The sequence below is a fragment of the Apaloderma vittatum genome, unplaced genomic scaffold (genome assembly GCF_000703405.1).
Source record: "Apaloderma vittatum isolate BGI_N311 unplaced genomic scaffold, ASM70340v1 scaffold2287, whole genome shotgun sequence".
Classification (NCBI taxonomy): Eukaryota; Metazoa; Chordata; class Aves; order Trogoniformes; family Trogonidae; genus Apaloderma; species Apaloderma vittatum.
The window spans coordinates 22,967-49,816 of record NW_009724368.1 but is presented as its reverse complement, the minus strand read 5'-3'; the positions used below and the strand labels follow the sequence as shown (position 1 = coordinate 49,816).

The following is a 26,850-nucleotide window of genomic DNA, read 5'->3' as shown; positions in this document are numbered from 1 at the left end:
AAGGCAGTTTCCAATAAGCAAGAAAATACTAATTGTCACTTGCTGCAGGTTCTAGATCATAAAGAAGGGAAAACAGATCTTTAATTAAAAAGAGCACTAAGTTCCTGGTGTTATTGGCATGTGCTGTAACTTGAACTATGTTATATTTTATCAAAACCAATGAATTCAGCTTTTGTGGTTAGTGAAGTTCTGTGGAAAAAAAGGAAGTTTTTGTTGTGCTTTCTTTCCAAAGCATCATTCTCTCCCTTTAATCTGTCCCCTAGCTGAAGTAAAACAACGTATAAACCTTTTACGAGTGTGCTGGTCATCCTTGCTTTCTTGTTTTCTCCTTTTACGCTAGTGCGCCAGGGAGAGGTAAGTTCCCGCACTTGCCTTACAGATTTTTTCGTTTGAGTTTAAACATTTTATTGTTACTCTAGATGACTGCAGGTTAAACTAACCTAAGCTAAGTGTTTATGTGCTGTCAGAAGAAGTTAATGAGGGAGCAAAAAGGCAATGGTTCAATGATAAAGGAAATTTGAAAGGATTCTTCTGTCAGATCAGAAGTTCAGGGACCACGTGATGCAAAGTGCTGATAAAACTTTTCTGGTTTCAATTTTAAAAATGATGATGGTGGATCGACTTTGTACTGGCAGGGCTTATACCAGATCAAGTAATGTCTAACCACAGTTATGCTGGATCTAGGAACTTTTAATTATTTTTTTTTTTTCAGTTAGCAGACAAGTAGAAGGCCACCACAATCTCTGCCGCAGTCTGTTGTGCTCCTTAATTTCACAGAACCGTGTGTGCTTGTGCTTGGTGCAGGTCAGTGGCACCGCTGGGAGGTTTAAAGCTTAAACTTTGTGCAAAACCAACCACACAAAAAGTCTAATGAGGATTAATGCTGTAAGATAGAGATTCTGGAGACTCTGAACCCTTTACTTGAAGAAAGGGTTTTTCCTAAGGAAGCCTTCAGTACAGTTACAGTTCATCCTGAGTAACAAGGCGTAGCGCAGGCTGTAAATTTTCTTCCTGCGGTTATGGATGGTGATGAAGTAAGAAAGAATCTGAAAAGCAGAGTCCCCCAGCCATGTCACCATGTACTGCACAAGCAAGTCTACGTGTGGTTCAGCTTGATCTTAGCTTTTGAGATCTTCTTTTGAAATTATCCAGCCCTTTATGAGCCACATCAAATGATTTTATTTCTTAATTGCGGGGTTTGCAGGAATGAAAAGGAGGAATGTAGGTGGAGCTGCTGGTGTTGGGGCTTGTTTTAAACACAAGTGTTTTGCAGGAATGAAAAGGAGGAATGTAGGTGGACCTGCTGGTGTTGGGGCTTGTTTTAAACATGAGTGTTAACTCTTCATTTATTTGCAGCTCATTGTGTAGTAATTTTTCCTTCTGGCTGCTTTTTGGTTGCAAAATCTTTGGGACAGAAGTCAGTAATATAAAGTATTACACTTGGCTATCTTGAATAGGAGGAAATTAAGGTAACTCAGATAAAACAATAAATTGTGACTATAAAAAGCGCTCCTAAGGAAGGCTGTGGGAGCATATTGTGAATTTATTAATCCTTGACTTCCCTTATTTGACTAATTTCCTTTTCAGAGGTGGTTTGTGTTTTAAACCAGTCTCAGACTCAACCATTTGGGTAGCAGCCAATCTAGCGCCCACCATTAATGAGCTCCTGAGAAATTTAACTGAATCCGTGTTAATATCAGGCTCACGAATCTCAGCTCAGCCCCGTTTTGCTGACAGAACGTTCCTGTTTAATGGCTTTTGGATCTTATCAGGAGGCTTCTAACCAGGGGGGTTACCCTGTTGCTAAGAACATCTTCAGTCTAACATGCTTTAGTGGAGATTTTTCAGGAATGCTGCTCACGCTGCCCGGCTTTGCCGCGTGAGGCATGGCCCAGTTATACGTGACCTCATATATGTTTGTGTTTTTTCTTTTTTTTTTGTGTGTGTGTGCCGATAAACAAAGCATTATCTTAAAAGCTTCTCCTGCCACTGGTAATTCTCTATAAAGCTTGTGTCCAGGGAACCAGTTGTGCTGAGAACCTTTCATAAACACTAAACTTCACTTGAAAATAAATTAAACCCTGAGCCGCAGCCTTTGTTAAATTTCTTTTTTTTTTTTTTCCCCCTTGCTCTCTGGGTTTAAGTTATTTTTACTAAAACTGAGTTCGACTGCCTCTCCTCCTCCTCATTGATTCAATAATTTTTGACTGATAGGCAATAGTTTCATATAAGTATCCAGCTAATCCTGTATCATATTGCAGAAATGAGATTTTCTTTTCTAAAAGCAATATGCAGCACAGAATTGTGGAGTTGATGGAAAGCTGTAAAATGTACAGAAAATCAAACAGCATTTCATCACTGCGTTTCTGTTGGAGAAAAAAAATGTTCTAATTCTGTGCTTTGAGAGGCTGAGAAAGATTTATTTGCGTCTCCAGAGGAATTAAAATTCATAATAAATGAATTTGCAAAGCTTGAAGGATTTTTGAGGCGGCAAGGGTGAGTGTGGGAAAGAGATTGCTAAGGTGTTGTGCTTGAAGAAGGCTGTTGAGTGCTGGATGGTTGGGTGGCCTTTATGAAATCTGAAGAGTTTGGGACCTTGGAAGAGAATGTGCTATGGTGCTGTGGTTTGTATATCTTTCAGAAAGGATGCAAATCACAATTTTAAAATTCGTTCACTTTCCTGGTTCCGTCCTGTGCCATTTACGCATTCCCTTCTGATGTTCAAGGTGAGTTTTCTTCTTTGCAGAACTTGTAGGTATTTTTAGTAAGCTTTCTTCAACCTTGGCAGGAAAACCCTGCACATTCCTTAGGGTTTGGTGCATTTGTCCTAAAAGTTGCTCATAACTGAGTCCTAGTGCCAAAGGGATGAAGAAGAATCAGTACGTAGCTGGTCAGCCAAAGCCATGTTAAGCAGGGTGTGTGTTGCACATGTATATTTGACAGGAGAACAAGAGCTGGGTGACTTCAAGGAGCATATTTTTCCAATCTTGCTGATAGTTATGGAGGCAACAAGTAGAAATCACCTCTCTCTGTAGACTAAATCTGTATCAAATCTTCATGCTTCTCGTTTCTGTCCTTGAAACCACAAATACTCAAATATCACTAAGAAGAAAAGATTTTCCTGTTGATTCCCTGCTGACATAGAAACAGCTGTTTCTGCCCATTTTTGGGGATTATAATTGAGTTCAAGGCCTGTTCAGCACATCTGAGATGCTCTGGTTTTTATCCTCTGGGATATCCGTAACCTATCGTGGCTTTGGCAAAATAAATGTGAATTTTCTTGTGGAAAAGTGTGGGGTTGCATCTGGGTTTTCCCTGTCGTGGAAAATAATCCCTAACGTGACGTGTGTCCCACCCCCTGCTTTTTGGAGAGAAGAAAAGTATTGGGCAGGAGCCCTTTGTGTGGGGGCTGGACAGACGCTTCCGTAGGGTCTCTGAACACCCCATTGTTAATTTTTTGCGAACCGGGATGCAGGTTCTTGCATGAGGTAAAGCATTTTAAATTGCCAGCGGTTAACGTCCTGATTCAGCAAGTTATTTGATTTTGAGACTTGAATAGAGCCTTAAATGTACTCATTTAGATTTGCATCTCGCTCAGTGAGGACATCATTATTCTCAACATGTTCTTACATAGGCCAGACATACGTAATATTTTATGTATGTGTCTTTAAACATAAGAAAAATGTGATATAATAATTACATAAAATTAACCATGTATGACTATATGGAAGTTAATACGTGTCTAAATAAGTAACAGTAATTTACGTAGATCTTTTACGGTGCACCCAAAATCTTTTTTTGTCTGCGTAAAGCAGCAAACTTTTGAGCGAGACCAACCCTGCACGTCTTCTTCCTTCCCTGCCCCTCTCCCCTCCAGAAAAACCCGACCTCCAACCCTCACATAAGGGAAGCATTTCTTTAGATTAGCACCTGCAACAACCCCGTGTTGTAGAAGTCTTCTGTAAGAATATGTCCAAATGTAAGTGCAAAGTTAGAAATCAGCGTGGAACAGTTTTAGGCTAAACTGATGCCTCTTTTCAGTTCTGAACATTTAAGTACTTATACCGTAGTAGTTAAATGAAGTGTCTTATCCTTGCAAACTTCAAGATTTGGGGTTTGTGTAAATAGCGATTTATCTGATTTATTCTGTCCCATAGAGTTGTTTGTTTTCTCTGCTGCTTTGTTTTACAAATGACTTCCAGCTAATTACCAAGTGAGCTGTGTAGCTGCTGTATCTTAAGTAGCTACAAAATCTACTGTTTTTTCCATTAGGAAATTGGTAGTCCATTAGTAGACAGCGTACAGCATTTCCAAGAGTTCTTATTGTTTAATTATGACTAAAATTACAATCTTTGTCTCCATGCTGTGCAGCAGAAGTGATGTTACTAAGCATAGGGTTTTTTTTTTTTGGCCACATTAACTAGATGAACCATAAAGTTAAGAAATGCATTTGTCAGTGTCCCTCCAAATGAAATGTTTTTAAATTGACAAAAATTTATTGCATGTATTTAGCTCCGGCGTAGTTCCTGTGTCATGTGAAGTCTTTACTTGGAGGCTCGTCAGTTGATAATGCCTCCTGAGTTTCCTTTTATAAAGATTAATATTTTATTCTCACTGCACATCCCTGTGACATTAATCACTGTGGGTTGGACTCGCGCGGTGGAGAACAGATGTCGAATTATTGTTGTCTGTAATCATTGTGCGTCGTACTCATGAGCTGTCTTCAGAGCTGGCTTTTGAGCAGGAGGGTGATGCTATAGACTATAGATTTACCAAGGTTGCCCATAAATCAGGGCTGGGAATTGCTTGAGAGAGACAGGCTGGTGAAGGTTAACTTCACTCTTCTCTACTTCTATGTAATCAAGATACAGCTGATCAACCCGGTGTATTTTAGAGATAGTTTATAGACAAGGATGCACGCTTAAAATCTTAATCTCCTCATAACCATAGTGCTAGATTTGTTCCAAAATACATATATTTGGATAGATAGATGAATAGGTATTTGTGTGTGCTGGTGGGTTTCATCTTTGGATTTGGCTGCCTTTTAGCTTTTGTATTTTAAGTTTTGCTGATTGCCTGCAAGTAGGCATTGTAAAAACTGCCAGAGAAAGGAAAAGTACGTGAAAATCGCCCAGTGTGCAAATATGATTTTATTACCTGCCAGATGCTGAGTGTCACGAAGTGCTTTTTTGATTGTGGGCATAGCTTTCATGTTTCCCATTGACAATATTTATTCCGTTTGGCTTGCTTCAAAGTAAACTCTTTATCAGTATTTTTTCTTCAGCATAAAAGTTCCACTGGTGATTTGAGGGCAAAGTAATCTTTAGATAAACTTCACAGTGTTGGTGTTTGCACGGTCCTCTGGTGTGTGTGTTGTTTTTTGGGATTTTTTTTGTGTGGTGGTGGTTATTTATGATCTTGCTGGTTGGTTTGTTTTTAAAAACCTGGGGAAGATTTAAATCTTTTCATCAAGTACCCAGCACACCTTGACACTTTCATTTTATCCTCCTACATTCTAAAAACCTGCAGTAGCTACGAACCAAAGAGCAGATGTTCACACGCTGATGCTGAGGAAGGCATTGAGAGCCTGCGAGGTGGTGACTGAGGAGCGTTGTCAAGTCAACCCAAGGGCTCTCAGTCTAGGTTGTGTAATTCCAAATGAACTAGCGTGACAAATCAATTAGTTTTTCCTTTCTCAGAAATTCAACTTGAACGCCTTCCCTATTGATTAGGAACGACCTAACTCAAAAGTGACATAGCTGCAATTTTTGCCTTCTGCAGGCTTGCAGATATTAAATTGATCTTTGACCGTTCTCTACTAGTGGGGCTTAACGGGGACATGAAACATTTTCAAACCTCTGATTAGGGCCCTTTGTAAGTTGTTCGAGATTGATTCACCTCACGGGCTTTACAAAGGCACATTCGCATGGCTTTGCTGGAGTGCTTAGCAACTGGACGTCAGGGTTCACGTTCTGCCCTACAATTAGAGAGCGTGCTACACCACTGACTTGTGGGGGTTTTTTAACTATATTTTTTTGTTCTTGTTGCTCTTTTCTTTCCAGGTTGGTCAAAACCTAAGGTAATGACATGTACTGAGGTTTGACAAATGCAGAGGCACAGGGCTGTGATCATAAAGCACCTCTGGGGCAAAAAGACTGAGCTGGGTCAGGCCATTCATTGGGTTGAAATTTATATGGAAAATTAGTGGTAATTTTAAGTATTCAGGGAGACACTGTTTTTTGTTTTCTTGTTTCGTTTTTTTTTCTTAGCTAAGGTTATGCGCTCCGTCCCCATGTGTTGCCTGGTCTAGTCGAGAGGTGGCGTCCCTGCCCAAAACAGGGAGGTTGGACTAGGTGATCTCTAAGGTCCCTTCCAGCCTAGGCCAGTCTAGGATTCTATGAAATGTGTGACAGCAAACTTAACTTTAAATATGTATCATTGTCTACCCTATTAGGGCCATTTGGGGACTCTACTTTTATATAAATAGCTTTAGATTTTTTAATGGGCATCCTGGTAAATAAGCTCTTTTAGTGAGAGTCAGTGTTGCTTAACTTTTTTTTCTCAGAGGTCACCACTTGCTTTTGCTTTTAATTTCTGTATAGATGTACTGTAGTATAGTTGTAAGCAAATCATGGAAACTTAGGATAAAGGTGTTTCTCTGTTATTAAAGTTGGATCTTTTGTAATCCAATTCTTTGCTGCCTAATGGAAATGAATCTGAGGGGATGTGATGAAGTCATGGCTGGGGGGATTTCCCCTTGTGATTACATTGCAGAGTCTAATCATTATTTCTTGAGGCAAAAATTGCAACAAATGCACTGTGTTTTTCTCCTTTTTGAGCTATAAAGCTGGAGGTTAAATGACCAAGAAGCACTTAAATAGAAAAACTCTCCAGTGAAGAAACCAACTCTTCAAAGTGCTTTCTCTGAATGAGAGCCCACTTGTGCATTCCCAGCAAACATGTGCAGATGTGAGTCTGTTGGACCAGGGAGTGTTTCTGTTGAGCCCCTAGAAGCTGGATGTGCTTATACACTGTTATTTCTCATCCTCTGTGTGTGAGCTGACAAGGCAGAATGCGGCTGCTGCTGTCTAATTTTCACCCTGGCATCTTGTGGGGATGGAGTCCTCTCTATTCTGCATTACAACATGGATTTTCTTGTTTATTTTTCATGTCAGTGACTTTTATTTTTCCCAGTTGTGCAGTGTGTGAGAGCAGGATTCCAGCCTCTGGACTGTATATCTTGCCGTAGGGAGGGGTTTGTGGAGCTGCTTCTCCTGGGAGCCTTTTCTGCTCTGTAGGAGGCTGAAGGCTGTGGTCACTGATGACCTAGGAGTCCTGAAGCAGAAAAGTTGAAATCATTGTGGTTGGACCTTACAGCATGGGCTGGAGGCTTCTGGCAGACTTTAGGTAGAGACTTGTCCTGTGGAGTCCATCTTTGTCTCATCCATCCTATTTCTTTTTTTTCATAGCAGAAGCAAGTCCTCTTGAGCCCAGACCTTATCGTTGAAGCTCATCAGTGAGAGTAATTTTCAGCTCGCCATCGAGTTTTTAATGCCCGTATCAATTTCCCCACTGCAAGCCAAATCACAGCACCATAAGCATGTATTGATTTCTTCATCCTCGGCAATCCTTTGCCTCTGAGCTGTCAGGTTTTTTTTCTGGTGCCTGAAGCGCATACTTTAGCACCAGTGATACTGCCTTGTCCATCCCACGCTTGTAACCAGCCTCAGGCTTTGCTGTGGAGGGGTTTTGAGGCTGGCACCTGTGTGGGAGCCACGCGGTGCGACTGGGCGCTCAGTACCTTCTGCGGCACCAACACCTCGGGCACACGGGGTCTGTCATCTCCTAAATACTGATGGGAACCATCAGGAATGGTTGAGGGTGGAAGCACACGTTCTGTCTCCGGATGTCTCTTCAGCAAAAGATACTTAATTCTGGTGAATCAAAGCCAGGGTCACCGTTTTCTGGTGATGCAGATCTTCGTCGTCCTTTGAGCTGATGGTATTCGCTGCAGCCTCTCGGTGCTCGCATGCTCCTTTGGTACCTCCTACCTGTCCTGGCTGCTGCTGGTTGCCAGTGACATCAGCTGCAAAAGGACAGGGACTACATGTGCATCGATAAGGGAGGGCTTGGCTGCAGAAGGAGCTTCTGCTGTTGTGTAGCAAAGCTACTCTACAACAAGAGGTTTCCTAGCGTTGAAAGCATCGCTTTGAGCTATCGATCTCTTGGCTTCTCAGCAAAGTGTCAGGTATAACCCTGAGTAAATGCTTTCATGTTGCACTATGGGGTCATCCCCTCTTAATTGAGATTAATCTCCAGTTTTCATTTTGTAGTCTTGTGCCTCCTGCCGTGGTCTGCATGTTATTCACGCTCTTAATGTCGAGCTGGTGAGGCTTACAGATCCTGAACTATTAAAAATCCTTTTAAATAAAGATGTAATCGAGTGCTCGTGAGCATTTCTGAATGTTCCAGGGACTTCAGCTTTTGTGTGAAAGTAATCTCTAAGCAATGATGGAGTCGTTAAGGACTGCCATGAAGCTCCCCCTTGTGAATTACCCATATGGCTATCAAATCCAAGCAATTTGGGGAATACTACTAAAAAAAAAAGTCAATGTTTTTTTATCTTTGGTGTAGCTGTCAAGAGCTTCATCTGTGTTTTCCCAAGTATTGTGTGATTAGAGATCTCATGGGCCAACAGCAAGTGTAGCATTTGATAAAGTGAATTCTTCAGTCCTGTTTTCGGAGATCATTGCCCAGGTGGATTTTATAGCACAAGAGCAACTTTTCGGAGTGGCCCATATTGTGAACTATGTCCATGTGCCAAGAAAAAAAAACAACCACATTTCTGAACAGTAACTGTTATTTTAGAAGATACTTAGTTCACGTGCATGTAAACGCAGAGCTGTGCTGCCTTCTCTTTGTCTTACACGTGTGAACTCCCACCTGCCAGCTTGGTAATCCAGCCCCTTTAATGTGGAGACATTGTACTTCTGTTGGGCAAAGCAGAGCTCACACCTTCTTCCATATGCGTGTGAGATAGTTGGGCACATCAAGGAGGAAAGGGGCTGGAGAACTGGCGTCTTGTAGGGTAAAAGAGCTGGAAAAGTCGCGTGGTTTTCTTCTCTTCCTATCCTACAGTGTTATTTAGGGGAGGTGGAAAAATACCGGAACGCTCTTGATTCTTCCACGTGCCTTCCTGCTTTCCTTTCCTTCACCCCCAAAATATGTTTTAGTACTACTCTGATGTGTAATTTAATCATCATCATTTCTTCCTGAGTAAGTCAGACTCTGGTGAACAAAAATAACCAGCTCCCCTCCTTTTGGGCATGGATTTATTTAGGAACTGGGAACAGAGGTGGCTAAGGGGTTTTCACTTTGCTTTTGCTTACTTCTGCAGGTTTCTAGTCTCACGCTGTGACTGGTTGCAGCTGATGCCTCCGTGCAAAGGGCAGGTATCTCTGGCTGTGCCGTCTCTCCTAGAGGAACAAAGAGCACGGTCCAGGGTTAGGAGTGAACCTTAGGTCCCTGAGCTTCCTCTGTGCAGGACAATTTGCAGGTTATATGTTAATTGGATTCATTAAATCAGTGCGCCAGTCCTACCTGCTGGTAGGTTTAGAAATATCAATTTTTGCCTTGTTTCCCTTACGTTCTTCACTTGAGCCAGAATGTTGGGCTCCATTATTTAGCTCCATGTCCACCTCATCTCCTCTCTCTCTCTATGCAAGTCCTGTACTTGCCTTGTACAGGCAACTGCATCTGAAAGCATTTCAGTGGTGTTTTCTAAGCTATAAAATACCACATCACGCAGCTGAGTGTCCATTTGAGTGGTATCGTGTGTCTCCGTGGATGGTGTTCGTATGGTCAGGCTGAGCTGCGTGGGTAACCAGCCCAGGGAAGGTAAAGGAAGGTTAAAAAACCTTGCCCCAACGCTCAACCAGTCGAGCACGCCTGAAGCTGAGCTGGTACAGGGTGCTGCGTGATGGCACCGGGTGAGTTGATGGATATTTTTAAGCAGAGACAATTAACATTGGTGAGACCTCTCAAGTACTTGACTCTGCTGGGGCTGGCGGCAGCATGAGTGGGAGGGTGGAGTTTGTTCAAGCGTTCTTCACCTAATGGCTTCACTTCCACTTGCTTGTAACTTTTTCAGGTTTTTCTGTTTTGGGTTGAAAAGCAAGTGACTGGAAATCTGGAAGTTGTGATCTTTTTCCTGATTTTTTTACCCTTCCGTAAGAACTGAAGCAGGTTGGCTCTTCAGGCAGCGCCATGAAGCTATTTAAAGCTGTGTATGTAACCTTATGTTTTGTGTGCAGACTGCAGGGAAATCTTGCTGCCAACGATGACAGATCAGCTGAAGTATCACTTGGAAAGACAAGAAGACTTGGAGGCTTGTTGCCAGTTGCTGAGTAACATCCTGGAAGTCCTTTACAAGAAAGATGTGGTTAGTATTGTACACTTCTGTGATGATTAGCACTTAAAAGAAATGCGTTTCAGTGGAATGAATTAAGCAGGTAACTCCTGATGGCATGGATTTAATTTTCTTCCTTTTTTTTTTTTTTTCCCCTGAGCCACTTCCTTTAGATTTTTTTAGGTAGCTGGTGATGAGGATGCGTTGTGTGACATTTCTGAGTGGTTTTTTACTGTTTCTGAAGCACATCCAATACAGCACTGCTATCTAATAACACTTTCCCAGACACTGGTTAGTGAGTAAATAGACATTCTTAGGAGTTCAGCCTTTCTCTTGCATGGTGTCGAGCCTCTGCCGGGTGGAAAATGTTTTGTGTTTGTTCTTTTCCATGAGCATTTTGGGAAAAGCACATTTGTATTGATGATGTATATATGAATGTATGCTTTTTGTTCATGCAGCAAACTCATTTAGCTTTTCGAAGCGCCACTAAAATTTAGCTAGCAGAATTCTTCACCTCGGTGTGAGAGAACCTGAGTTGAAAAATGAAGGCTTCTGCATGACTGTTATAACTAGCGTTGCTGTCTTAGCCGTTCAGAATGCAAACGTATGAGAAGGTTGCGCGTGAGAACCTGTGCAGTGCCCTGGGCGGGCATGCAGATGTGTAGCTTGCATAATAGTCCCTTTTTTGCCTTCTTTTGATTTCACACGAATATGCAAATACTGATGCTTTACTGGAGACCTACAGTGGTTTGACGCTTCCTTAAAGAAGTTTGATGAGGCTGCTGCCTGAACCTTCAGTCCTGTGCAGAATCCTGCACTAATTTAGTTGGAAAGAACCTCAGGGGCCAGCTACTCGCATCATACCCAGCATCTGATTTGACTACGGTTTTGGGGGTTGTTCCGATTTTGCTTTTTAAAGTAGTTCTGTGCGATTGCTTCAGAGAGTGGGTTATTTAAAAAATAGAAAAAGGAGGGGTGCGGGGGAAGGAATTTTGGTTTTGACAGCTTCCTGTCACTGTTGGCTGCGTTTCTCTCTGTGGCAGCAACTCACTCACGACTCCGCGATCGTCTCCTGGGCCGAGCCTGGCTGGAGCAGGGCTGCAGGGGTGACAGGATGGAAGAGGGGACAGGGGAAGGAAGGAAACTCTGCCAGCCAGGAGAATTGAAAAAGTAGCAAAGTAGAATTGAAAACAGGCCGGAGCAGCACAAGTGCCAGGAGTGGAAAGAGGAGAAAAGTCTTGGAGAGACCTCGCAGGAGGGAGAGGTGAAGGGCAGAGAGGAGCTGGGTACCGAGGCAGACACATTCTTCCCTGCAGATGCTCTTGGGACCAGGCTGTAAGGTTTATCCCGAAGACAGATCTGTCAGCAGCAGAGAGAAAAGTCTGTACTGGGGCGGTGACTGTGTGTGTGTGGACTGATGATGGCTCGTTCTTCAAATGTGCAAATGCATTTGTCATATAGGCAAGTCTACCTTTGGCAATAATGATCCAGTGAGAAGATGTAGGTTGTTGTATGGATCCAGGGGGAAGTGAGAAAATGGTTTGCTGGAAGGTTTGGTCAAGAAACAGCATGAAGGGGCTGCTTTATGTAGATGATTAGCTGGGAAAACACTTGCAGTGGTTGGCTATGGAGTTGTTTCCCCTTTGCACCACACAGGCCCCTTCTGAAGTCGTCTTCAGAGTAAAGAAAACAGTGAAGAAGCCTATTTATAAAGTAAAAGATGGGAGCAAAGCTCATAATTTACCTTCAGTTCCCGTAGCCATCATTCTTCATTAGCTTTCTGAACTTGTTCTTAAGAGCTTATTGAACTAAATATTTAATTTTCAACTCTTTCCAAAACACTGACAGATTATTTCTAATACAGAAATATTAATTTGAAGCAATTGACTGAAATTGCAGTGCCTTAACCAAAGTTTTCCTTTCTTTCTCTGCTTCTGCTACAGGGTAGCCCCCCCCCCGATTGGATAATGCCTGTGGGCTTTTGATGTTGGAAAAATGACTTAGGAAAATAAAATTATTTGATAACTAAATGTCATAGGCTTTGCTATATTTCCAGGGACTTGCTTTTCATTTAAATAATTGCAACACTACATGTTAATTTCTCAGAAAAATGTATTAATAAAATAGACTTCTCATGGAGTTTGCTAAACGGGAGACTAATTTTCCGCATTTTGATCAACAGCAGCGAGCGAGTTTTTATTTAACTTCCACAAGACAGGAGCATTTAAAGACAAGCGTAAGCAGTTCAATTGTGTTGGTGTCTGTTGTACCTAGTTACCACTAATTTATTCTTTTTCCTTAGGGGCCAACACAAAGACACGTCCAGATAATCATGGAGAAGCTATTGAGGACAGTAAACAGAACAGTCATTTCCATGGGACGTGATTCGGAGCTCATTGTAAGTGTCTCTTGATGTAAACTTAAATACCTCTGTCACATCTTTTTGAACCTGACTGTAATAGGATTTAAGTCCCAGGTGACCCAAAGCAATCAAAACCTTCTGGAACTGTCTCTGTGTTCAGTAAGCTGTAAAACATTGGCTTGTAATTTTCCTGCCGTTTACACGGGGGGAGCAAAAAATATTTAAAGAATATAGGTGGCTGGGTGATTAGCCAGATTTTAGATGTCTGTGTTAACCAAAATGATGCGTTATTTGTAATTAGCCAGCTGAAAAGCGTGGAAATGAAGGACTCGTGTGTTTGTTACTACATCAGCGATCGTTTGACTCTGCAAGCATTTACTTGCCTCCTTTGGCTACAGGTGAGATAACCAAGATAACAGCAGTGTTTGAATGATGGAAGAATAGAAATGAGCCTCAAGTTATCAAGTTTTCAAAACCTAGAGGAAGCACCGATGCAGTAGCTGCAAGTTACTGTGTTCCACTTCGGTGGCGTAGTGCTGTGATTTTAATATTAGCCTAAATAGTCAAAAAAAAAAAAAAAAAAAGAGAGGCCTATTAACATCTGAACCAGGCATAGATCGTGATGCTTTTCTGGCTGGCTCACTGTTTGCCTTGACATTACATTCTTTCTTAGGTGTTTCTGCCAACTAATATATAGGAAGCTGGTCAAAGTGGACCAGATTTCTCATCTGAGTAGCTGCCCTATTCTACATTGGTTTGGTTCAGTAGACTGATTTCTGTCTTAAAGGTTGGATTTGTTAGTCACACATATCCGAGTCCCATCAGCACGTCTTACTTACCTACTGCTGTCCTATTTTCTTTGCCTGTGGTGGTGCTTCTGTCAGTAAACAGAATACAATTTTGCTTTGGTTTTAGTGAGTCATCCTCTGTTTTGGTTTTTTTTTTTTTTAGTGTCTTCCACTTTTATAATTTAGATTTGCAATAATACTTTTCATCGTAAGAAAGTGATAATGGTTCACCAGATCTGTTGTTAGAGCGAGAAAGGGTTAGAAGTAGAGATTGTTCCTACTGCATCCCAGCTCTATAATTTTCTGTATCAGTGAAAGGAAGACAAAAGGTTTATATGTTGTTACTTTGTGCTTTACAACTGAAATAGTTAATAATGTGCAGCACAGATACCTTAATGTCTTCCTGTACAAGGGGGCAGAACTTTACTTCTCGTAGTTGCACAGGTGTCGTCTTGTGCAACGTTCAGGAAACTGCTGCAGTTACGGTGAGGATGTGGAATAATTATTGTTTTGATCAAGGTGGTTTAGCTGGTATTTTAAAATGTTAATTATTCCTTTTGCATTTATCAAATTATATTTGAAAACTTCTCCTGTATATATTTTAACGAAGTGCAGTTGCGTTAAAAATACCCAGAGCGATGATGAAGGCAGCTCGAAATCCCTCGCTCTGCACACTCTGTAATTATGTAATGGATATTAATAGGAGTGGGTATTCTCAAGGAGTACTTACTCCTGTCTTAAAACTTAGTCGTTGCAGAAAGGATACCCCTGTAATCAACCAGTAACAATTAATTTCTGTGGTGTCAGCAAAGTAGGAAGAATAAAATGCGAGCAATAATTAGCAAGTGTAACCTGACTCCTCTAGGATCAGAATTGGGTTGAAATTACATATTAACTTTTCTTTTGGTGATACTAGTCTGGTTTTGCCTTGAGCTTCTGCTAGAAAATTAGCCATAAAAGATGAGTAGAAGGAAGGAATTTTAAAAAGAAACGATTTTATAGAGGCATAGTTCAAGGGACAATGACTTTTTCAAGTGAAGTCAACTACAGAACATAGCAATTTCTTCTAGAAAAGATGGCTACACTGGTGTACTACAGCTGGCATGGTTTCATCTTGAAATACTTGGCTGTGGCATCTCTATCCAGATCCTAATGGTGCATAATACACTAGAAATATAAAAAATAATACCTGGAATCAAAAACACTGAGGAATGAGCTCTTACTCCTGTAGATGTGAACTCTATTTCCGTGAAGCCTTTAGCCTCACTCTGGGATCGTTCCTCTGAGGATCCTGCTTTGAAGAATCGCTCAGACAAATGGAAGATGCGTCCTTATCGCTGGGAGTCAGGACTTCTCTCCTGTTAGGCACCAGTACAGAACCAGAGATTCCTCATCCTCTTGCAGTGTCAGTCACGGCTGTTTTTAATTTCACACGTTCTAATCGCTGTGGAGCTACCGCGGTATTTGCGATGCAGGAACTTTGGGATCTGTTGTGGTAAACGTCAAAGACAAGCATTTTCTAGAATTTGTCTCCATTTATATTTTTAAAAATACACTCTACATACCATTTTGAGTTTGAGGCATGTGTGATTTAGACTTCCCTTTGGAAAAACCTCGACAAAAAGATGAATGAATTCTAACACCGACCTGACCGAAAACCTGACCTTCAGGGTAAGGCAAGGGACCAGCACAGTCATCTTCGCGGTAGAATTTACAAGCATTCCGCCTTAATCCAGGAAATCAAAAAGGATTTTGCTAACTCTGACTGCCATGTCTCAATCTAATATGGGAGGTATCGGGCACAACCTTCCCACTGACCGAAAACCTGACCTTCAGGGTAAGGCAAGGGACCAGCACAGTCATCTTCGCGGTAGAATTTACAAACATTCCGCCTTAATCCAGGAGATCAGAAAGGATTTTGCTAACTCTGTTGCCTGCCATGTCTCAATCTAAATATGGGAGGTATCGGGCACGACCTTCCCATGGATTTTCAGTCTTTAGAATTCTTCAAGGCTGTATCTCGCATCTGTGGCAAAATTTCTGCCTAGTAAACCTTAAATCGCCAGGTAACTGTGTTGAACGGTGAGTTTCTACATAAAAATCACAAGCTGTTTTTACTGAATACCTTCAGAAGAGAATTAGTGGGTTGGTCTAGATGATCCTTGAGGTCCTTTCCAACCTGGAAAGCTATGAACTATCTTGGAATAGGATAGATTTGACCATAATTTTTGAAGAAGTTGATAGCAAAATGAATTTAAGGTAACTGTTGTGTTCCTCCAGAACTTGTGCAAGGAAAGCCAAACCCTCTGTTTCACCAGGGTCTGTATTAACTAAGATTAAGCACAATCTGGCCGTGTACACAGGCTGTTTTAGTGGAAGCAGTGAATTTATATACTTGGAAATTAGCATTAGTTTCTAGCCTGCCATATCAAATGAGTTTTTAACATGCAAGAAAAACAAAAAGACAAACTTTCACCATTTAAATACTAATTTATTTTTTTGACTACTTTTTCCTCTGGAAGTGTCAGGATGAATTTTACTTGGTCCCGTTGCTGGCTGAGTAGAAGGTTCTGGGTGTCTTATTGTAGTGCTGTGGGCTGGACTGTCTGATGCGAGGCCAGCGTTCATTGCTGCTCGCAGAAGTTGGCTGCTTTGGATTGTTTTACAGATGATTTTTTTTAAAACTATTTTATGTATTTTTATAAGCTAACCCTGCTTATGGTGCAGTAAAAACTCACCTATAAAAAGATGATGAAATCTGCTCTTCTGAGAACATGTTGCCTGGGGAAAAAAAAAAGTAAATTGAGCATAGTTTCTTGAGTCTTTTCGGAAGGATGACTGTAAACCACCTCTTTCCTTGCCTACCAACTCTTGAAGCGTGTTGTGTTCTGTGTGAGTCAGCATCTTGGCCTCTTTTCATAAATCAGAATTGACCGGCCACGATGGTAGGTCCCAAAGGAATCATGACTGCTCCCTGCTTCCCGCGTGGTCAGCACCTTGGTGGGTTCTTCTTTTACAAAGCCAAGAAACACAGGCTTGTTGCTGAACTCTTTCATTTCAGGAAGGCCATCCAGATGGGTTTTTTGGATCCCTGTGTGCATGGCTTTTGGAAGATGCTTCAGCTGGCGGATTTGTGCAACTGCATGAAATAGACAGTTTTGGTTGCTTTATATGATGGAATGAATCAAATTCCCTTTTGATACAGGAAAAAAACCCACGTAGCTGTAAAGCAAAGAGTATGAGAAGTGGCTTTACTTCCAAGAGACTCTGTCCTTAAGAGCAGTGGCTCTGAAAACCCCGTAGTGGTCTGTGGTGAACAATATCAGCGTGAACACCTGCTGTGATCGGGGCAAAAAGCAGTATTTTAGATTCTCCTGGGATGTGTGATTAGGAAGCAGAGGATGGGAGAGGACTTTATGACTTTATGAGTGTTTTTCCTCCCGCTCCGCACGTTAGAACAAGGATATGGTGAAACCAAACGAGAAACGCTGCAGAAATGATCCGAAAGGGATCTGTGCTGTGAAGTGTGAAAGCTGTTGGAGGTTCATAGAAGATTTAGAGGGGCCTCTCCGTGACAGTGAAGGAGAATCTCTGTGGGATGAGGACGACATTTTTCCTGGGGAAGAGGAGCAACTGGGGAGTGAGAAGCGTGAAGGGAAACAGAGAATGTGATGCTGATGTGGGAGGTGAACACGGGAACGATCGATGGGTCGAAGGCAGTGGTGGATTCTCTGTTTCTTGTTGTCTTCTAGGCAGGATGCCTTTCTGCAAGGAAGTTGAATTCGGAGTGAAGTGTGAGTTCCTGAGGGTCACAGGAGAGAGTTCTGGGGCTAAAGTTATTTAGGAGTTGAAGCTCGATGTGAACTGTCTTTGTGTGCCTTAAAAATCTGGCAAATTTAGGGTTCCAACAAGTTGGAGAGAGCGCCTCATTTTCTCCACCAGACTTCTGCCATGTTAAAAAAATCAGTTTATTTTATTGCACGTTTTCTTATCTTCCGAAAATATTTGAAACTGTGTATCGCAGAGCGATCTCACAAAAGCCGAAGTGGCATTTGACTGACGGCCGTGATCTTATTCCATCTCTGGTACTGAGCTTTTTTGATGTTGTAAACTGTTATATCGCCCATGCAGGGGCTGTGTATGGGGTGTGCCCTGCCCGCATTTATCGGAACCAACCGCATTCATCTAAACAGACTGCGGATTTCTAGCACTCCAATTATTTTAATAAGCCACAGTTGTATTTTATGGAAGCTGAAGGTATACTGAAAATTGTTCTGTTCGGTCCGTTTCATTCTACTAGAACAGAATCGTGTCGGTGTAGCGGTTGTATTTTTAGTGTCAGTCCAGTTAACAAATTGCAGCAGTGATATATAAAGTTATACGGGGGCTAAAGAAATGGTATAATCTGAGAGCGTGCTTGACTGGAAAGTGCTCGTCAAGATTGAACCTACTGGATTTTGAAGAAGTGATTAACCTGTAGAGCATGAAGTGAAACTAAAGGCGTAGATGGTGGTTTTGCATCTTAAGCAAGAAAAAGCAAACACTTTGTACTGATGGTAGGATTTTTCCGTTTTAATCGCGATATATTTTTTTTTTCAGTTTATCCTGATTTTTTTTTTAAACTGTTTTTACAGTGACTTTTTTTTCCTTGAAGAAAACAAGTGATACTCACATGAATAGTGTTTCCTACTAGTTCTAACCCAAGGAATGTAACCGTTGCTTAACGGAAATTATACGGACTCAGAAAATAGCGAGTAATATAAAATCACTTCAGTATTTATTGACTAAAAAGTATTTGTAAGCATGATATGGGAGAAGTGCATATAGCAAATCAGTGTATGGAGGTGATGGTATTGTCAGTGAATTCAGCGAAGCTACGTTATGTGCCACATTGAAAGTAAAGATGCATTTTCTTTGTTATAACCTCATACCTGCATTTTATAAGATCTTCTACATTAGGGTGAAAATAGCTTTGTCAGTCACATTTAACTAAAAGCTCTAAAGAATTAGTTTGTTCGTTTTTTTTTTTTTCTCTCAGTGTCTATCTAACCTGAGCCTGAGTGATTCTAAATGTAATACACTATGATACATTTTACACACTTGCAAAAACATTTTATTACAAATTACATCGTTATGGTACGATAGAACACGATATGTAATTTTAAGCAAGACTATATGTTATGTTAGCTTTTCCAGTCTTAAAAAAATGTAAAAAATTAAAAATTTGCAACTTCTTAAGAAAATAGCCTGGACATGTACAGAACACGCCGTGAGAACTTTCACTTTTAGCTCTTATATGTTTCACCAGTGACTTTTCCTCGATCATTTTGCAACGATGCCAGAGTACTGGTCTCCGTATGAGTCGGTAACCGCACGTAAAAACAGTTCGGTTTCGTGTCGCGGTCCCTGCTCGCAAGAACGTTTCGAATAGGTCTGTGGGAAAAGCTACTGATTCGGTGACTAACGATTCCAAACTGGTTGCCATTGAGAGATGCTTGATTTAATTTCTTTAAAAAAACCCAAACACACGCTAGGCCTGTTAGCATGGAGTCCATTAATTATCGACACAATTTAAAAATAGTACTGAATGCTGTGTTATTTTTTTTCTTGTTACATCCGTATTTGATGTTTTGTTCTGTTTAGGAGGAAAAAAAAAGAAATAGATTTTCTTTTTTGGAAATATTTTGGGTTTCTAAAACATGTCACGTGGGCTGTCTTGTAAACAGATTTATATTTTCAATTAAAAACGATAGAAAATACAGGAAATGCACTTTTTCCACATGAAACAATTGCACTTCCTTCCTGGTCCACAGGATCACCTTTTCTAATCCTTCAGCTTTCACAAAAGTATTAGCGGGATATTGTTTGCTTTTGTACAGGGACTTGTAGCCCTCTTGAAGTTTTACTGCAAAGGGGACTTTTTTTTTTTTTTTTCCATTAAAGCCTGCTGAAATTAATTTTGAGCTGGACTTAGAGATCTTCTGCATTTCTGTTCACATTTTAACTTCTTTTTCTTGCTCTTTGCTTTGGGGTAAAAAAAAAAAAAAGTTATTTTCCTCGAGGTTTCTTGCAGCAATGGATTGGATGCTGAGCTAAGAGGAAAAATAATGTAAACGAAAACTCTTCAAATTTGTTAGTGTGTGCAAGCTCTTCTGAAAATGATTACATTTCTTCTACCTAAACACTGAAGAATTTATATTTTACTGATGCTGCAGGATATGCAATTTCAAAACCAATTCCTAGTAAACCAGTTTGTCACATGACACACTGTATGACTCAGACTATCTTAAATCCTTAAAAAAACCCCCCAAAAACAACAAAAACCATAATTCCCACTCCCTGGCCACTTCTAGCATGAGAAAATTTTCCACAAACTGTCATTCTCGATGCAGGTTTAGTGACAGTAACAAATACTTAAAGGAAAAAATCACAGCTTATAATTCAGAGCAAGATGTTAAGTGAAAAAAACAAAACAAAACAAAACACAAAAGCAAACCCCAAAAAACTTTGGAAAAAAAATGATTCACATCTCTTTCCTAAGTGTGTGGTTAGCAAGTACAATTAATAGATTGAGAGATAAATTAGAGTAAGTCGGGAAAGCCATCTGAGAAGCGTAGTAAATAAATAGCACTGATAATTACTGCTCCTTCCAAACAGGTTTCAGAGCGTGATGCATATACTAGAAATTTTCTGGTGCCTTCTGCAATCATGTAGAGGTTTTCCAAAGACGGCGTTACAAAAAGATTCTAAATTACGGCAAACGCCAACGATCCATAGAGCTTTCGATTTTTCTGGTTGTGGGGTTGTTATATTTTATTTTTTCCTGTGCCAGAATGTGTCATTTTGGGTACTAAAAGACTAAAAGTGAGATCTAGGACACCTGATTGTCCTGTAGCCTTGACCCTGCCAGCTTGATGGGGTTAAAGGCTTGTCCTGACTTTGGGAGGTTTTTAGCCGCTCGCCCGTTGGAGATGAGGAGCCGACTCGTTGGTCTGGTGATGAGGACAGAGCTAAATTAGGAGTGATGGTGCGTTGTCGAGATGTGTTAGCTCGGTTGAAGTCTACATCGCATGAAGGCAAATATACACAGAGTCAACATCTTAGAGATTATTCATGGTCTGGGACCACATGAAAAATTGTGCTTCGTCCAGGTTCTGTGTGCTGAAAACTGCACTCCCCGATCAACATGGATTTGAAAAACTGAAGACCACTGCAAACATAAGGCTTGCTTGCTTATTTTTTTTTTTCTCTCCCCTCGTTGTCATTTAAAGACAATAAACCAAACCCCCAAAGGCTTTGAAACAACAGTGATATCTAGCTGTGTACAGGATGACAGCCTACACCTTAACAGGTTAGAACGTGACGCTTTCAGATCTAAAGGGGAGGGGTGGGAAATAGTTTTACTTTCCATCTTTGTACAAATTTCGATTCCGGTTTTACATCCCACATTGGTGAACTGCAAATCAAAGTTGGCAAGGTACTCCCTAACGCCTCGCTTCCGGACGTCGGTTTCTAGGTACAAAGGCCTTTTTGGTACACGCGGTGAGAACTGAACGCCGCCAGAATGGTCACAACTACGTTGGCCGGTAACATGGATCAGTCTACCAAGATCCCATCAGAGACAATTGATAGAACTCCACATTTTTTTTTTTTTTTTCAAAGAAGGCCTTGAACTCCACATGTCATGGACTTGGGTTAAAGGAACCAGAGTTTCCATCTTCCATGCTTTTTTGATTCAGTTTTGGATTTTTGCTTGGGAGTGGAGGAGTAGCTCTCCTGAGAATAAGGCAAAGGTGCAACCTGAGTTTCTTCGATAGGGTGAAGTTTTCTCAAAACTGGCTGTAGTTTATCTTCTTGCTGTTTAAAATCCAATTCCACACTAAAAATGGGAAGAAAAAAAGCACTGAGTTACTAATCTGCGATAATAGAAAGGTTTCAGTTAAGCCAACATCTAGACACCAGTATACAAGTGCTAAATGCATGAAGTCCAAGACAAACGCTTAAGTCAAATCACCCCATTCTTGCGCCGAAAGTGAAAGGGGGATGTGGGTCACAGAAGGACGTACTGCAAAAGAGAAAAAGGAATGAGATTGTGCAAACTTCTCCCTGCTGTTTAGGGGAGCCTTGGGGATTACGGCAGAAGTGCCGTGAGGCGACTGAAAACTCAAAATACTGCTTTTTCCTTCCTCTCCCTGGAGAAATGCTCTCTCAGAGGGTGCCCAGGCTCGGTTCTCCCTCCAGCCTGCACGGTGAGGTGAGGTGAGGACAGCAGCTGGGTGTGAGCATCCTGCTTTAGAGAGAAGCTGGTGGGTTGACCATAAGCAACAAGGCTGGCCTGCCAGTTTTTCTTTACCTTAACTGGTTCTTGGGGAAGTTTCACCATGTTCTAGACGAATTTCACCTCGTGCCTAGCTCAACAGTTAAACCCAGTCTGAGCAAAAGTGTCGGCATTTCAGTGATTTGCAGGGATTTATGTAAACTTTCACATAGAGGTCCAGAGAAATACATTAGGTAAGAGTTCAAATATAGACAATATTCTTCCCACCTCCCTTTTGTTAAGCAGTTAAAAGACATTGCGAATCAAAGGAGATAATTTTAAAACATTTCAGCGATACGCCACGACTGTACCTGAATTTGTAGGAGGCAGCTGTGAATACTGAATTTGTAGGAGGCAGCCGTGTTGGGCATCCTGTTCGTGCAGAAGCACACTGCAAGCCTACTGATTAATCTAATATCCCTCCTTGGTAATGAAAGAACAATGCCCGCTTCAACTTGATAACGTGTTCCTGTTTGCAGTTTAGCTAGCGAAAAGCAGTTGGTTATATAAATTAATTACGTGATAAGACTGGGTTATTGGTTGACTGTGAATGCCACACCACAGAAATGCTTTTAGGGACACATCTTGGCGTGAAATAGATTCTTCTCCAAGAGCTCTCTAAATTCCATTTCAAGTGGCGTGGAAATCTGTGCAGAATTTGGTGTATATAATATTAGGTTTTTCCCTCAGTCTAAATTTTTTTTTTTTTGGAAAAAAAAAGCTCTTTCAGCTCTGGCATTGACAGAGGTCATTTTTGCTTCTTAAAAGTGTTATTCTTGCAGGGGAGCTCTATTAAGAGCTACTTGATATAAATCACTTTTTGAAGAAGCTTGCTGAATGGAGTAACTTTGTTCACAATCAATTTCTATTAAAGATAGAGCTCAAGAGGAAAAACATCGTGGTTCTAGTCCATGTGACAAAACCCACGTTGTTACCGTTTCCTGGCGCACAACGCCACGTGCAGCACAGTTCTGACTGGTTTTCAGCTGTTTACATCAAAATGAAATGGTTTGCTTCTGAAGAAGGGAGGATGAATGAGAACGCTCCTGTTATTTCAGCATTTATATCAGTAAATTCTGCAGAGTTATTGAGTGCTGTCCATCAAGGTGAATTTATCTAGCTCTGTAGGCTTTTTAATGTAGCCACTTCTTTCAGGCAAACCATTTGTTTGCTCGGAAGCCGAAGCTTTAGTGTGCACTTGCTTGTGCTGCAGTAATAAGATGAGCTTTCTTATTCTATATTTTTTCCTGTATATTTGTAAATTAGCAAGAGCTGACTTAATTTCTGGTCTTTACATTAAAAGCGTGAATTACTATTGATCTCAGCAAGTGTTACGTATTTGGATGATGCCTTATATATTTTGGTTACTGAGCTGAGGATCTTTCCAATTCTTGTGTTTGTGAACTTGATTTCGTCACCTGTCACAGCTCTGACAATTTTGTTTTGCTTCGTGCTATTTTTGGATCCGAAGTATCTATAGGCTTCCCTTCAAAATGACCTTTTCCTGAAATATCCTCTGTGCCACATGGCTCCTCCTCACTTCCAAACTTCATCTGGTTTTGTCTCTCCTTTAACCCTCCCCATGATAACTCCATGAACTTCATGAGTGAGGACTCTGTTCCTCCAGCATTATGTATGATGGAGATGATAATTCTTGGCTTAGAAGTGTTTTTCCTTAGATAAAATAATTCTATTTTTCAAGAGACTGACAATTGTGAATATATATATAAAACAAGAGAGGAATCGAGATATTATGTGATGCTGTTATCACAAACACATCCAACGAGGACATACTAAAGGTTCACTTACCTACAATATTGCCAGATTTGGAACACTGAGTTGCTGGAGGTTCCCTACATTCATTGCTTATCTCAAATTTTTCCTGTGCGTGAAACTCTAGTGCAAATAGTCAGGTTGTTTTGGTGAATAAATATAAGCAGTAAAATTTCATCCGTGACAAATATTCCAGTTTTCTGTGGTTTTTTCCCCAAAGCAACTATATGCTTTCAAGGTTTACAACAGAAACTTTACTTTTTAGGGCAGCTGCCTGCATATTGGTGTTTGCATAGATGTCGTTCCCATGAAAATTTGGCCAAATAAAAATCAAACAGCAGACCTTTGAGAATTTTATTTTGATGTGCTCCTTGAACACAGGCGAGCGCTTTGTAATTAAAATCTCCTTCACAGTGAGACGGGTCTAGTCCAGGAGTGATCAAAAATCTCTTTGCAATTGCAGCTCTAAGTTAGTTTAGTTTGTGCTTGACTGAGCCCCAGAGCGGAGGCCCCTGAGCCTGCGGTTTCTGTCATCTTGTGTTCTGCTAAGGACTGATACCACTGCAAAGTGAACTCAAAATGAGAATATTGTATGTTTGGAATTTTTTTGCCTTCCTTTCCTTTCCCATTTCCCAGGTCCTCATGTTCTTTATTGCACAGCATGGATGTGCCCTAAACTGACTGAGGAGCCTGAAACGTGAATCACGATCTAATTTTGTCGCCAGGAAGAACCGCTGATGCGTTGTGGAAATTTGGTTTATGGCGAAGGAGGGAAAACGCTGCAAAAACACAGAGCCCAACAGCAGGGCAGTTGAAAGTTGCCTTGAAAACTATTCTTATACATGACTGTTAATTTTGAGATTGAAGTCAGCGGGAACCTCTGCGGGGTTTCTCTGTTTTGCTTTGGGGCTTTGTCTCCCCCAGCCTTTGCTTTTTGTTACCGCGTTCCGAAAACAATGACTCACGTGCTGGAATAACAAGCAGCTGAAGTCAAACGTGGAACAAAACTTATTTTCTGTGCAGAATTTGAATCGTATTCAGGGAAGAAAGAGAAACAAAATCTCTGGCATAGTGTGGTGAAGGACGTGGTGCCTGAAACCCCCGGAGCGAGGCGCTTGCAGTGCTGGAGCCCTGACGATTGTGAGGCTTCTTTGGCCTCCAGCCCTTCTTGGAGGTCTTGAGAACATCTCGGAGGTGGCCCAGCATCCCTCCAGGTGCTATATAGAATCATAGAATCCTAGACTGGCCTAGGCTGGAAGGGACCTTAGAGATCATCTAGTCCAACCTCCCTGTCATGGGCAGGGACACCTCTCAACTAGATCAGGCTACTCAAGGCTCCGTCCAACTTGGTCTTGAACACCTCCAGGGAGGGGGCGGCCACAACATCTCTGGGCAATTTATTCCAAAGTCTTGCCGCCCCCGTACTGAAGAACTTCTTCCTAAGATCCAGTCTAAATCTATTCTCCTTCAACTTAAACCCATTTCCCCTTGTCCTATCAGTGAATACTCTTGTAAAAAGTCCCTCCCCAGCCTTCCTGTAGGTTCCCTTCAGGTATTGGAAGGCAACTATTAGGTCCCCCCGAAGTCTTCTCTTTTCAAGACTGAACAACCCCAGCTCCCGCAGCCTGTCCTCGTAGCAGAGCTGCTCCAGCCCCTGGATCATCCTTGTGGCCTCCTCTGAACACGCTCCAACAGATCCACGTCCCTCTTATGGTGGGGACATCAAAACTGGACACAGTATTTGAGGTGGGGTCTCACAAGAGCAGAGTAAAGGGGGAGAATCACCTCTCTTGACCTGCTGACCACGCTTCTCTTGATAACGCACGTGTGTGAGATCTGGGGCTTTCAGTAGGGTATCTGTGGTTAACGGTGGCGTAGAGCCGAGGTGGCCAACGGGGACACCTCGCCGGGGGCGTGCGTGCAAGGCAGCTGACTTGCTCAGGCTGCTTCTTTCTGGCTAATCCTGTCTTCTAAATCCTCGCGCTGGGGATTAGGGATTGATGTGGATTTTCTGATTTTGGCTTCATGGGTTTGTTGTTTTTTTTTTAGTAACTTTGAGAATATATGTTAATGAGGCTTTTTTTACATGCAGCCAGCAGAGTGAGCTTTTTCTAATTTTGTTGCTGTATAAGGGATTGAAAACAGAGTTTGAGGAGTCATAACCATTAGGTTTTAAGCATATGGGCTGTGGGAGGGCATCTAACAAGCTTAGAAGTACGGATGGGTTTTCTTCTGACACAGTCATGTTACTAACACAAATCATTTAAAGACAAATGCTAATTATCAGATACGTTCGTTATGTATAAGATCATCAAATTGGAATAAATGAGGTTCAGGACCGGCTTGCTGAGAGCTTTATCCACTTGTCTCTTGAAACCTCCCAAGGCTGGACCCTGCCCAGGCTCTGGGCAGCCTGTTCTTCTGCTTTGTGTCTCAAGGGAACACCTTTCTCCTGCTGGATCTGAGCCTTTTCTATTTACCTTCTCATTCCCTCGTTTGGAATGTTAAGGCCCAGATCCTTCAAGCGTTTGTAGAGCGGCTTAACTCTTTACATTTAAGTAGTCTAGGTGAAGCAGGAATTAGAGACTATCATAGTGTCTTCTGCTGGGTCACGTTAATGGCATTAGCGCCTGCCACGTCTTGGACGAACGGCATCCAGATAAGCACTAATCACTCGGAAATGAGCTTAATACACATTGAAGCAATCTCTGTTAAATTTCCCATTTCAACCTGAAAATCACAGACGCTCAGGATCCAAAGCATTATCAGCATTAGCAAGCCATTAAGATCTATTTTTCACTACTAAGCATCTTAGAGTCTAGAGATGAGAATATAAATTAATTAGTGTGGGTAGGAAACAAAAAGATGATGAAAATTACTGTTCTCAGCAGTTACTTACCTGATTTTTGCTATACTGATGCTATCTTAGGGATGTGTGTCTACTCCTCTTATTTTCTCTTTGTATCGCCGTGTTTATTGACTAATAATTATCACTGTGTCTCACCTTCACGAGTGAACTGCTTCCCTGTGGGCTCTGTGCTACCTGGTTACCTTGTATCGCCGGAATGTCATTTACCACTTGGAGTGAGAGTTACATTTCATAGATTCCATTAATGTATTTTTACCATTGAATAGGTGGATTGAGCCTTAGAATAACCTCAGCATCAGAGGCAAAATTGAATGCTGAAAACCAGCATATTTC

General features: G+C 41.4%; 2 protein-coding genes across 2 annotated transcripts in view; one reads left to right on the top strand and one right to left on the bottom strand.

Annotated features, from left to right (window-relative positions):
* LOC104276217 (dedicator of cytokinesis protein 1-like) overlaps nt 1-17,230 on the top strand; it is a gene marked incomplete at its 5' end in the record, with an annotated part of 69,499 nt that extends 52,269 nt beyond the window's left edge. Inside the window, 3 exons of the mRNA XM_009872447.1 lie at nt 10,314-10,441; nt 12,711-12,806; nt 17,015-17,230. Coding sequence (XP_009870749.1) covers nt 10,314-10,441; nt 12,711-12,806; nt 17,015-17,230 — 440 coding nt within the window. The remainder of the gene's footprint in view (nt 1-10,313; nt 10,442-12,710; nt 12,807-17,014) is intronic.
* Nucleotides 17,231-21,253: 4,023 nt separating this feature from the next.
* The window catches only part of LOC104276216 (protein FAM196A-like), a gene marked incomplete at its 5' end in the record, with an annotated part of 28,557 nt that continues 22,960 nt past the window's right edge, over nt 21,254-26,850 (bottom strand). The window contains one exon of the mRNA XM_009872446.1: nt 21,254-21,437. Within this exon, the coding sequence (XP_009870748.1) occupies nt 21,254-21,437 (184 nt within the window). The remainder of the gene's footprint in view (nt 21,438-26,850) is intronic.